Source organism: Gekko japonicus, unplaced genomic scaffold (genome assembly GCF_001447785.1).
Source record: "Gekko japonicus isolate JY-2015 unplaced genomic scaffold, Gekko_japonicus_V1.1 scaffold415, whole genome shotgun sequence".
NCBI lineage: Eukaryota > Metazoa > Chordata > Lepidosauria > Squamata > Gekkonidae > Gekko > Gekko japonicus.
This window is the reverse complement of record NW_015173136.1, coordinates 900,192-913,728: the sequence shown is the minus strand read 5'-3', so window position 1 is coordinate 913,728 and position 13,537 is coordinate 900,192. Positions and strand designations below refer to the sequence as shown.

Genomic DNA, 13,537 nt, shown 5'->3' with positions numbered 1-13,537 from the left:
CAGGAAATCACAGGCCAGTCAGTCTGACGTCAATACCGGGTAAGTTGGTGGAAACTGTTATTAAGGAAAGAATTAGTAGGTACATTGATGAACAAAAAGTATTGAGGCAGACTCAGCATAGGTTCTGTAAAGGAAGATCTTGTCTCACTAACCTGTTAGTGTTCTTTGAGGGAGTGAACAAACATGTGGACAAGGGGGACCCAATAGATGCTGTTTACCTTGACTTCCAGAAAGCTTTTGACAAAGTTCGTCATCAAAGGCTCCTAAGTAAGCTGTGAGGCACTCCAAAGGGATCCTTCAAGTATGGGCGAGTGGGTGTCAATGTGGCCAAGTGCAAAGTGATGCACACTGGAGGCAAAAATCCTAACTATAAATACATGTTGATAGGGTTCGAACTGGCAGAGACTGACCAAGAGAGAGATCGTGGAGTCGTAGTAGATAACTTACTGAAAATGTCGAGACAGTGTGCAACTGCAATAAAAAAGGCCAACACTGCTGGGGATTATTAGGAAGGGAATTGAAAATAAATCAACCAGTATCATAATGCCCCTGTATAAATCGATGGTGCGACCTCATTTGGAGTACTGTGTATAGTTCTGGTCACCACGCCTCAAAAAGGATATTATAGCATTGGAAAAAGTGCAGAAAAGGGCAACTAGAATGATAAAAGGGTTGGAACACTTTCCCTATGAAGAAAGGCTAAAACGCTTGGGGCTCTTTAGCTTGGAGAAACGACGGCTGAGGGGTGACATGATCGAGGTTTCTAAGATTATGCATGGGACAGAGCAGGTAGAGAAAGAAGTTATTTTCTCCCTTTCTCACAATACAAGAACTCGTGGGCACTCCATGAAATGGCTGAGGAGTCGGGTTAGAACAGAGGGAATTAGATACACATATGGAGCAGAGGTCCATCAGTGGCTATTAGCCACAAGGTACATATAGGAACTCTCAATCTGGGGTGGGGGGGCAAGAGTGAGAGTGCTTCTAGTGTCCTGGCCCCACTGCTGGACCTCCTGATGGCACCTGGCATTTCTGGCCACTGTGTGACAGAGTGTTGGACTGGATGGGCCATTGGCCTGATCCAGCATTGGCTTCTCTTAAGAAAAAGCGGCACAGAGAAACCAATTGGGCTACCCTGCAATAGCGGGAGAAGTTGCTAATTTTGTTCTCCTGAGCCACCAAGATAGTGCCATATGACTACTAACAGTGCCATCCTAAACAGATTTACACCGTTCTAAGTCTGTTGAAATTAGTGGGTTTAGAAGGGTGTGGTTTTGCTTAGGATTGCAAGTAGTAAGTCACTTCAGTTTAAATGTGGGAGCAATAGGGGATCCTGGAGCATCCCTACTCTGCATGTGGGTGGGTTATGTGGCCTGAAGTTCATGTGATGCAGTTCTTCTGCTGAAGATAAGCCTGACCCTCTAAACAACCTGGACACAACACTGCCTGGAAACCATACGTAAGCCACCCAGAGATCGTTGGAGGAAGTACAGAATATAAGTTAAAAGAAACAAAAATAACTGTATTAATAGCCTTCAGAAATGGTTTCTTCTAGCCAGGGTCTGATAAAGATGCTTATTCTTCTTTTCCTAATGCATTTAGTACAGTCTTAGCTCCTTAAAGTAGATGATTTATTATCAATTTATGTACCCTGTACATTGCATAAAGCGCTTTACAATTGCTGCTACATTTATCTTTATTAATGCTGTGAAGTGTGTTAGGCTGATAGATAGCATCTGGCCCATTTGTAAATTGCATGGCTAAGACGAGATTTGAACTCGCTCTGCCCACAGTCCGATGCTGGTCTGTATTCCTTGGGTCTGTCGGCAAAGTATTCCCATGCCTTTGTGATCATTTTCAGAGTGAGTATTCTGATTATATATGACTTTGTTATTTATTTTATTTTGATATTTATATTTTATTTATTTCATTGGATCCCACCTTTCCCCCCAGTGGGACCCAAAGGGGCTTGCATCATGAGTCTCCTCTCCTCCATTTTATCCTCACAATAACAGTGCTATGAGGAGGGTTAAAGGGAGAGGGTGATCAGCCCAGTGTCATCCGGTGAGCTTCCTTGGTACGGTGGGGATTTAAACCCGGGTCTCCCAGAACCTAGTCTGGCTTTCTAGCCACTATACCACACTCTGCCTTGCTCATCTGAATACATGAGGGGTAAACTGGTCACCCCAAACCAATGCTGTTGCACCCTGCAATTCTGTAGCAATAATTTTATCAAGAAAATATCCATCTGTGTGTATGTGTGTACGTTTAAAATGTGTGGGGGCTCTTCAATCTTTGTGAAAATGTGGAGAGGGTCTGATATTTTGCACAGCGCATTCTGACTTGAATGAGGTTTTCAGTTGTTTCCAATTATTTCTGTACGCTAATTGGAGTAAACAAGAATTGAGCTTTCTGTGTAAAAATGTGAGGACAAACTGGAGATCTTTTTAATTCCGGCCTTCACCAAGTCTGTGACCTTTCAGTTTTATCTTTCTCTCTCCCTCTATTTTTCTCCCTTTCTTACTATATTGCAGTCAGAGAGGAAGTTAAACCTAGGTTTGACAGGTAGAGTTTTTTATTTCCCTTGACACTCCACCTCTTGACCTCTATCTTCTTGCCAATGATTTTTTAAATCCTAAATGATTTGGGAATAATTGCTCCTCCTTTAGTGATTATTGCCCTTCACCGATAGTAAATCTGTGAAATCCCAGGGGGCCAGAGTACATTTTTGTATGCGTATGCTACAAGCTGGCCTGGATAGGCACTGCTGCTCATGTGCAGCTGCACTTTCAGTGTGGATGATCTTCTCATATGAAAACTTCTGTACAGACAGCATGCAGTATTTCACTAGAAAGCAAGCATCCTTGCTAATTGCATCAAGGGGCTGGAAGCTTTGGAAGTCATCTTTTAAGTCCCCCATTTTGTAAAGGACTTCCTCAGAGTTGTATAGATCACAGATTAAATGAAAACGATGTTTCCAAATAACAAAAGCCATGGTAGGCTTCTGATCTGGTGGAAGGTTCGGCACTGATTCTGCAAGAGTGGACTACCCAGTTCGGTAGGTCACAAGTGGGACTCCTTCCAATTCCGTTAAGTTTGGAATCTCATGTTGGAACAACAGTATCTGAATACTCACACAGTATCTCCTGTTTTCTGCATATGCTGCTGAATAATATGAAACTATGCTGAATTATATGAAATTCTCTATGAAACGATGATAACATTTGTGGTGAGGCATATTGACTGTGGCTGCCTCTTCCTCCTTCACAACCGGTGGAGTTTCTGTTACCACTTCATTGTCCTGAGCCCTTTTAGTAAGAAACTGTTATTAAAAAGATGTGTGATAATAAGTGAAGAAGAATGCAAGGGAAATCCTCTTTCTGGAACTGGGATTATGGATGCTCATCTACATTAGGATGCTCATCCAACCCCACTGAGTTTGTTGGATGCACCAGTCAGTGCAGATGCAGATGCACACCTGGGTCAGCTCCAAGTAGAATTAACTCTTGTAAATGCATCAGTGAGTACAATTACATGATTAAAAACGCATGCCTGAATGTTCTTGAATTCACAATAGCAAGTGATGCAGTACCTCTCTGGTTTCCTTGTGATGGGGCATTCTAAAGCCATAAAGGTGTGCCCACATCCCACTTTATAATATTGAAATGCGGGCACTGAGATATTTATTAGATTTTAAATGCAGGTGACTGGGAGTGGCAGTGGTGGGTACAGCTTCCTTGGGACCAGATTCTTCTGAATTTGAGCCCAAAATCTGAAATGTTTTTCTACCCCTGTTAAAACATTTATGTTCCCAAGAGACAATGCATTGATAAAGTAGTGCTTAATCAGCCATACCTGCTGCTGTGATGCTGTACTGCCCAAACCTTTTCGGTATGATGGGGTTGCAAGCAGGCTTAGAAAGATGCATCAGCTCCAAGCAGTGGCAGGTCACATGGAATAGCCACTTCCTCTAGATGGATCGTGTGTAAAATCACTGGGTAGAGATGCGACAGGGTAAAATCAGGACTGGGGACAGTTCATCGATGCAAGGTTATAAAGACCTTCGTATTGTCACAAAATCTGATGGTAGGTACGATAGGGTGACATACCTCCTTGGTTTCTTTCATGCAGGCTGTTGCAGTAACCCTAGTTCATATTCTACTAGTACATTTTATTTCTTTTTGTTTATTTAAAATATTTATTAACTACCTTTCTACCTTACAGGAACTCAAGGCAGCTTAACAATATAAATGTCAGTAAAACAAAATAAAATGCATAAAACCACTTATTTAAAATGAATAATTTAAAATAATTTAAAACTGCTGGTAGGGTGAAGAACTAAAATTAATGGAACGGTATCCTGAATAAAACCTCCTTCAGCTGCCTCCTAAAGGTCGAGAGTGAGGGGGCCGGGCACACCTCCTTGGGGAGGTTATTTTATAAATGTGGGGCTGCCACTGAAAAAGCAGTGTACCCACCATATGGGTTTCTCATGTACCCACCACATGGGCTTCTCTTGTCAATGGGGCAGTCAAGAGGGCCTCTCTCTGTGATCTTTGTACCTGTGGAGAAACATGGGAGAAGATGGTCCTTCAGGTACTGCAGTCCCAAGCCATATAGGGTTTTAAAGGTCAAAACCAACATCTTGAGTAGGGTTTGGGAGAGGATTGGAAGCCAGTGTAATTGCTGTAACAATGGGGTCACCTGATCCCAAAAAGTGGCCCCAAACAGCAATCTAGCCGCAGCATTCTGTGCTAGCTGTAGCTTTTGAACACTCTTCAAGGGCAGTCCAAAGAAGAGCACATTGAAGTAGTCTAGTCTAGATGTAGCTAAAGAATAGATCATTCATCACCCTGACCTGGATACTTGGATGGGAGACCTCCTTGAAATACTGCAGGTGTGGGCAGGCTTTATTCAGCCACCTCTCTGAATATCCTCCAAGCCCCCATTAGAGGTCAGTCACCAGAGGTTGCCATGACTTCCAGGTGCACACAGAGAGAGTCACCAGAGATCGCCATGACGTCCAGGTGCACACATGCTCACATGCCTGCGCGCGCGCACACGCATATTAAGAAATTACAAAAAATACCAAAAAAAGAGAAAAGAATGGATCACTGTGGCTAGATCAGGCTGAGCCAGGAACAGGCACAACTGGTGCACCAGCTGAAGCTGGACAAAAGCACTCCTACAGCAGCCACCTGATTTCCTAAGGTGACTACTCTGTTGAGCAGCACTCCCAAGCGGCAAACCTGACTTTTCAAGAGGCGTGTAACCCCACCCAAGACTTAGGAGACCTGAAGTCCCTGGTCTGCCTTTCTACCAACAAAGAGTACTCTGTTTTGTCAGGACTATGTTTCAGCTTGTTCACCGTCATCCATCCCATTACACGTATTCAGGACTGTTGTGAAACTTTCAGGATTGCTTTCGATTGCTTGTAGCTACTGGCTTCCGTCATTGAGGCCAGAGGGAAAAGAGGCAGCAGCCAGGCCTCAACTGTGTGTGGATCAGGTCCAGCTTCTTCCCCATTACCAACTGCCATTGCCGAGGCCAGAGGCAGAAGCAGGGACAGCTAGGTGTCCTTCTCTTGTGCCTGAATCTAGTTCCGATGGAGAGCCCCCACTTAAAAACTGCCACAAATGAAGTCAGAGGGAGAAGAGGCAGCAGCCAGGCAGGCACCTTTCCCATCATGCCTGGAATGAGGCCTAATTGAGAATTCCCTCCTTGAGCATTTTGCTGATGATAACATTTGTATTACTGTATATCTATTTGTAAAAACTGTGTTGGGAGTTGATCTTTGGGGGAAAATATGAAAGTACAATAAATAAATGATCGGGAACTAAAGCGTACTAAAAGTTGAATACAGTAATCAGAAAATGTTGACAGATCTTTTGATATGGCCTTGCAACATGTAGAATACCTTTCTATTCATACGTTAATTAGATTTTTAGATACAAATGAAAGAAATAATTACAACAACACCCTATTGGGTAATAAAGGATAGCCTGATGAAAGATGGATCCAGGCTGATGGAAAAGGGGGAGAGAGACAGACATAGTAGCATTAAATGAAAGGGTGGAAATTAACCACTTAATAGTTGAAAAGGGTGATGGGAATTTCTTGACATGTCAGCACGCCTTTGTATTGTGTCAAAAATGTGTTGATTCTTCCAATGGTTTTCACATTGACTGAATATTTACCTTTCAGCCGTGTAGCTTGCCTAGGTGGAAGTTGAATTATATTCAAGGTAGTCTGACTTTTAATCAATACGGTGACAATATTATCTTGTTTAATTTGTATGATGGCTGTATTAAACATCAAATAAAACAGTTTATTATGTCAAGGAAGATGAAGTATGACAGGAATCAAATGCACTTGACACCACTTTTGTCTGTATTTCATTGCTGTGGCAGGCCATCATGATTGGAGATGATATTGTGAATGATGTAGGAGGCGCTCAGCAGTGTGGCATGAGAGCTCTCCAAGTACGGACGGGGAAGTACAGGTCAGTGCACATTATATCCACTTTACACCCAATACGGATATTAACAGCAAAACCGGATGCAATTGTGAACTGTAATTTTGCTTTCTCTGCCCTTTATGATGGCATAGTAGGTGTATAGTACAGGGATTTGTCACTGAACAGGAAATTCACAGATGCAATGAAGTGCAGTCTGAGAATGATTTGCAAGCTAGGCTTCATATTGGGGTTAGAGCAGATCTTGAGTTTTGCCATCAAGCCATGTGTCGTTTTACGGCACAATAATCTCTGCATACCCAAGTCTCTTGATTGCAAAGGTAGTTGAACATCCATTTGAAGCAAGTATATGCGTGAACATTCAGACAAAGATCAGACAAAGATTAGGAGATGGAGTATGTTTTAAACGCTTAGTTTGTCACATTTTCCTTTGACATAAGAGCAATACTCTTTGTGACTTCTGTGTATTCCTGTATATGAGAATGCAGCTTCCCTATATGTAAGAATGCAGCTGTCCAGACAGGGACCCCTAAAAAACCAAAAACTCTGGCCCTACTCAACCTTATGCAGGAGCGTCCCATGCATGGGGTGAGTAGGCAGAGCCCACATTTTCTTACATAGTTCCCTTCTAACCAATCAGAAAGCAAGAGCAGGAAAGGATTCCTGTACTGGAGAGTTCTATAAGTTCTATTACTGCTCTTGCTGTCAAGTTTTCTCCTTTTCCCTGTGATTTCCCCCCTCCATTTCCTTAACATCCTCACCTCTTCCAGTGCCATGGCAAGGGAAGCCGTTTTCAAGAAACATGTCAGATGTGGTACCAAGTTTCCCAAATTAAAAAATCATGATTCTTGCCTTGCCTGTTTGGGTGACCAGCTTGTTGCTGAGGCATATAAGCACTGCTCGCAGCTTGCAGAAGCAGTCTCCGTGTTATGCCCTCCAAACCACTAGATGTAGAATTGTAATTTTTGCTTTTTGAGTGGGCAGTTTGTGCATGCACATCTCCTGCCCTCCAGGCTTGAAGTAGGACACTGTCTGGAGTCATAACCTCAACAGTAGGAGGTGTTTCTTGGTCATGCGGTCTGTGTTGGCCTGTGGATGGACCTGAACAGAAGAGTGCTGGCTCCCTTCCTTCACCTTGTACATGGGATGCTGCTATACATGGTTGAGGGGACTTGGGTGAAGACTCCATATCTTCCAGTTGTATTTGATACATGTGACAGCGCAGAGTATGTGTGCGAGGAGAATCAGTGGCTAGGAAGGAGTGGATAACTCCCCCACCATCCTTTGTGGGACGTTTTACATGGACAGTGGGACTCTTGAGGCCTTCCCGTTTAAATACAGCTCCAATTTCAAGCTGGTGGGCTTCTCTGACCGGAAACTCAGAGCAGAACCAAGGTATAAAAGGATACATGATGCATTGACTTATGAAGTATATACAACACTAAAAGTACAATATAGAAGAATGGATATAAAAGGAAGGAAATGATGAGTAACTGTGCAATCCTATGCAGTTATTCCACTCTAAGCCTATAGATTTCCATGAGTGTAGAGTAGAGAGTAACTACATAGGATTTATTTATTGTATTTATAGTCCACTTTTTTACGAGACTCTAAGTTAGGGCTTCCCGAACCATTCTGTTACAATGTAGCCCCACTACCTTTATAGAAATGCCCTCCTGAACAATTTCGATTTACATAGTTTGTGGAATGACAAAAGCTCAAGAGTCTTCCTGCTCTGCTCAGGCAGGCCATTCCACAAGGTGCAAAATAAGAAATGTTGCATCGTTTGCACTGTTTGTAAGCCAAGTTGCTATATTCTGGTGTTGCAGTGCATGGTTTAAGGCTGTAGCTGTATTCAAGATTTGCTTTTGCCATAAAGATGTGTACTACAGTCTAATACCCTTAGATGGTGCCATTAGTACATTTTCTGCAACACTTGACTGACATTCTTTCCGGGAGGCTCTGGCTGCATTTGCCAAGCCACAAGCAAAGCTCTAGTGCTTCATTCGGGGGCTTATACAGCACATTAGCGGTCAGCTTTTTCAGATACCTCACTGCTCAAAAATTTTCCACTTGCTAAAAGCAGGTGCATTTCCTTCTGTCTGTTTCTCACAACTCTGTGCCAGGGTTGTTGGAAATGCTTCCTTTCATCTAAACCAAAAGACTGGTGAATGAGCAGAGCAAGATCTAGTGAAAAGTGAGTGTAAGACAGTGTCCCCATAGGAAAATGAAATTTCCAACACTTCCACTAGGTTTATTACAAGTGTGCATAATGTTTACCTTATTAGTAATGAGGTCGGGTTTTTTAATAACAAAAATCAAGGCTCAAGGTATCCTAAAGTATGGCTCATGATGTTTTGGAACTACTAAATGAGCAGAGTAAGATTATGAGAGTTTTGTTGCTGAAGGCATTACGTACCTTAAGGCCGGAGGTGAAGTGGTTTTGAAGAGATTATATTGTGATTGGAGTAAGGAAAGACAGGTAGGGTATACAGGAGTGTATGAGTCAGTCAACCAAATCTAATGAGACTAGTAAGATGCAGGGCATGGGAGTGCAAGTATTTTTAGGAGGGGGGCTTGTGTTCCAAAATGCTTAGTTTTCTTAGTATAAAGAATAAAAGGAAGATGCTGTACAGAGAATTACAGTTATCCATACTTCTTAACGCAGTAGCGCATAAATGAAGATTAGGCATGACTGTGTTACCTGCTCTGTGGCACCTTACTGTGATTCTCTTTTTTTCCTTTCTGGTATTTTTGCATTTGTATGGGTGTGCATGTGCCCATGCCTGGAAGTCATGGCGACCCCTGGCGACTCCTACTGGGGCACAGAGGACATTCAGAGAAGTGGCTTGGTAGCCTGCCTCTGCCTCCCGGCCCTGGTATTCTCTGGAGGTCTCCCGTACAAATACTTGCCAGGGTTAGCTTCCCTGCTTAGCTTCCGAGATCTGACGAGATCAGGCTTGCCTGAGCTATCTAGGTTAGGGCTTACTGTAATTCTTGAAAGGTATCTCAGTAAAGTATTTCTGCTTTTTCTGTGCCCTAATAGGTTTCATAGTTTTGATTGTCCTGATTAGTTTATGTAGACATTGCAAGTTGTAAGCCACTCTGGGGGACCATGCGTTTGGACAGTGAGGTAGAAATTTTTCAAGTAAATAAACAAATGTCATGCATTTGTTGAAAAGCTAGTTCCTGTAGGGTGGTGCATCCCTGAGATATACCTGATCAATATTAGGGGTGATTACCATTCTATTGCTCTTATCGGTGGAAATTTTCCTGCTGGGTCCTACCCTGCTAGCTTACATATTGTCCAGTGCTGTATAACAGCTATATGAAACCACTAAGTGAGGTTCTTAGAGGGTTTGGGGTGCTTCCCCCCCCCCCATATGCTAGAATACCCAGCACCTGTAGATTACTTCGAAACATTAGTGTAATGGAATGAATGAGAGTGACTAAACTGCAGCTCAGTCCATAAAATATAGAGATGCAGATGGTGGGTGGACCTGTTAATTTATATATGGGAAGTGCTACTCTTTGGTAAGGTTGCACTCTTGCTTAAGCTTTTTCGTGTTCAGCATTGCTGCTAGTGTCAGCTGGGGGATGAATGATGTTCTTTCAGCATCGACACTCCTTCTGGAGACTTAAGGACTTTGCTACTGTCATGCATTCCCTAGCAACATGATGTGCTATATGCTTGGGAGCTCTTGAAAGTTGAGAAACTTTACCTAGTACTGTATGCAGCAGCTCAGCCCCTATCTGGAGCTAATAATTTAATGCCAATTCTTTATGATCTCTGCTGCCTGCCACTTTGTTTCTGTCTCAAATTCAAGCTGCTAGTTTGGGCTCTCAGTTAACTTTAAAGAAGGCCTCCTCCCACTTCCTTATAGAACTTTAGGTCATCTGAAAAAATGCTTATTTCAGGTGTCATTATCAGAATGTCCATGAGATTGCCCCCAGCAATATCCCTGCACAATGTGTTTTGAGTGCCAGTGGTGAGTGGCTATGTAGGTCTGTTGCCACGGACGGCTTCTGCAGAACAATAAGAGAGGAAGCATGGGTTCTTTTCTTTTTAATTTTTTTGGGGGAATGATGACTTACTTTAGGGAAGTCTGGTCTTAACATACTGAGTCTTGTGTTTTGATCATTAGCTGATTTAATTTAAACAAAAATGTTCTTTGGCCACTATACCCATGGACAGTTATAAAGTTCTTCAGTGTGGGTGAAGTTTTGAGTGTTTGAGTGTTCTGTTCTGCCCTGTCTGCCCATGTAAGTGATGTGTTTTAACATTAAGTATCTTTTTTAAAGAGCACTTATAAAATTCTCTCTCCGTAAACTCCTATACGACTATAATATTTTGGCTTATTGAGGAATGTGTATCTTTTCCCCATGATGAGGTATGCAGTATTTTCTTCTGTAGAAACATCTTAAGATCCTCCCCATCAATACTGAACGTGTATTATTATTATACTACTTAGCTGTACAGAACAAAATTAATGAACACATATACACATAACAACATGCCCAGCAGAGGTCCTTGCTGCTACCATCACCCCATCAAATCTGGGAAAGCTGTGAAATGTACCATATTGTGCAGCTTTTGGCAGAGCTGAGGGGTCTCCAGATTTTATATTTATGGCTGTTTATGTATAAATAGCAAATCCTGCTTGAGATCAGTCTTATTATTAGGATTGCTTTAGTTGTATACAATGATTGAGCTCTTTAAGAGGTTGTATAAAGTTTAGCTGCTTTGGCAGGCATGAGGAGAGCATTCACAGAGCTGTGCACTGCAACAGAGTGAAATATTCAGGAGGGCTGCATCAAATAGCATCAGAGAGGAAACTGGCAAACATGGTCACTGAAGCCTGGATCATCATGGCAGGAGTCTTTACGTTTTCCCTTGGCATTCATTCTCCTACATAGCCAGGTGACTGCAGACAGAAGGAGGCAGTGTGCTTTCTGTGCTTACAACACAGAGCTGTTCTGTGTGGTAGATGAGAAACGAAATAAGCATGGTATCCAGTGTTATTCTCACCCTGATCTTGATTTAAGAATTTCCGAGCAAGCATGCAAAATGGCTTGTTGATTTTTTTAAAGGATGCATTATTGCTATCAATGAAGGCTCTGTAACATTTGGTCAATGAAGCACCATTTGCAGGGACTTTGAGCTTTATTTTAGGGAGCAATTGATAAATAAGCTCATTTACAGTACCAAAGAGTAGGTAAAACTTTCATTTCTTTTTAAACTGTTGCTTTTATTCTTTCTTTTAATTTGTAAACATAGAGCCAATCATTCAGCAGCCCCGAAAGTAAGAATGTTTGTCTTTCTAAACCAAGAGTAGCTATAATATTAGTGGACTAATCGGATTGCTGGGAAAGAGGAACAGTACAATCCTCAGCAGAGTTACACTCTTCTAAGATCATTGACTTCAGTTGATTTAGAAGGGTGTAACTCTGTTTAGGTTTGCACTGTAAGGGTCACACTTAGGTGTGGACCCAAAACAGAGTGCCAATAATGCTTGGATGGGATGCAGATGGTATCATTTTCTAGACTTAGGTAGTTACAATGTCTAAGCAGTGTAGATGGGGAAACTGGGGCAGTCTTAGCCTGTAGGCAACAGGGGCTGCTGCCCTGTGCCCTATGCTGGGGGCCCTGACTGCCCACTGCCCCGCCCCTGACCAGGGGGAGGAGAAAAAAAGAACAGTCTCCCACTTGCAGCCATCTTGTCCAAGGCTCTGGCTGGCCATTCACAGCAATAGTAACTGGTGATGGCCCTGGCCAAGTCTTGGGCAGCCAGTAGCTACTGCTTTACCTGCTTCATGTGATACTGAAGATCTACCTTACAGTAATGGCTCCCAACCACTGCACATGACGTGAGGGCCACCTGTTGGTGGGGAATAGCAGTGTTTATGGGGCTTCATCCTGAGTTTTTGCTAGGGATCCCAACATCCCTAAGACTGCCCTTGGGGGAAGTGGCTTGTAGCACAGAGGTGGCAAGGGATTTCAGGAACCAAACAGGAAGGACAGGCCTAGAATTAAGGTCACCCCTTTAATTTCTAGGTATTAGGATAATGTGATTGCATGGTTATGAGATTTTGAGAGATCCTTCAAAAAGTGAGATTATTCAGTGAGGTACAAGGGAGACGAGAGAGATTCTGTTGTTTTCACTAGCTGAGTTTGTTAAGGGTGTAGTGAGTGTGAGACACACACATGCAAGGGGAATTACTATGTAATGGACAGAATTTGTTGTTAACATATCATACAACTACGTTTGAAGAACACTGCTGCAAGAGCCTACTGTACTTATATATAACAAAATGATGCAATCCTGCCCCAAAGGCTTTAAAACATATATGGATTACAAAATAGTGAATGTAGGATGGCAAAGCAACTTTTAAATAACTTTTAGAACATTCATGCGTATGGTAAAGTTCTCAAGCAGTAATTTATGAACATTGGACTCAAATATATGAACAGAATGTAACTGTCTTATTTTAGAAGATATGATTTCAAGTGTTTAAGGTTGAAAAAATGTAACCGAGCTCGCGTTCTTGTGAACAGACAGAGCCAAGCGAGTTGTGACTGGGCAGCCATGTGTATGTATTCACATGGCTGTTCTGTTCATATATAAGTCAACCAGGGAAGGTCTCCGTTTTCTACCTGATGAGAGAATGTGATTGAGGGGACTAAAACCAGACGGCTTTATGGAAGGACATGGGAAAGCGACCATGTTTGTAACTAGCTGTTAATAGAATCCTCATGATTTAAAATGTGAAAACCAGCCTTTTATTGAGGACTTACTAGGAATATATAATATCTGGGCTTCATAAATATTACTGCGTTATTGCATATGGATACTTACCACTACTTGGGATTCAGGTAAAGCACATTATGTCCTATGAACCAAATCATTCCCATGTGTGCCCAAAAGGATTTTTTGCTTGCTAGCTAGCTGCTTAGTTGGCTGGTGTCATTCCCTATTGTTTAGTTTTATGTAGGCTTGGTAGACTAGACGAATTTGAGAGGCACTTTAGCTCATTCAGGTTGCCTGTCAAGCCAATTTATAT

The 13,537-nt window shown here is 42.4% G+C and overlaps 1 protein-coding gene across 1 annotated transcript in view; it reads left to right on the top strand.

Annotated features, from left to right (window-relative positions):
• Positions 1–13,537, top strand: part of LHPP (phospholysine phosphohistidine inorganic pyrophosphate phosphatase) — a 182,294-nt gene that overhangs the window by 47,477 nt on the left and 121,280 nt on the right. The window contains exon 6 of the mRNA XM_015422203.1: positions 6,411–6,502. Coding sequence (XP_015277689.1) covers positions 6,411–6,502 — 92 coding nt within the window. The remainder of the gene's footprint in view (positions 1–6,410; positions 6,503–13,537) is intronic.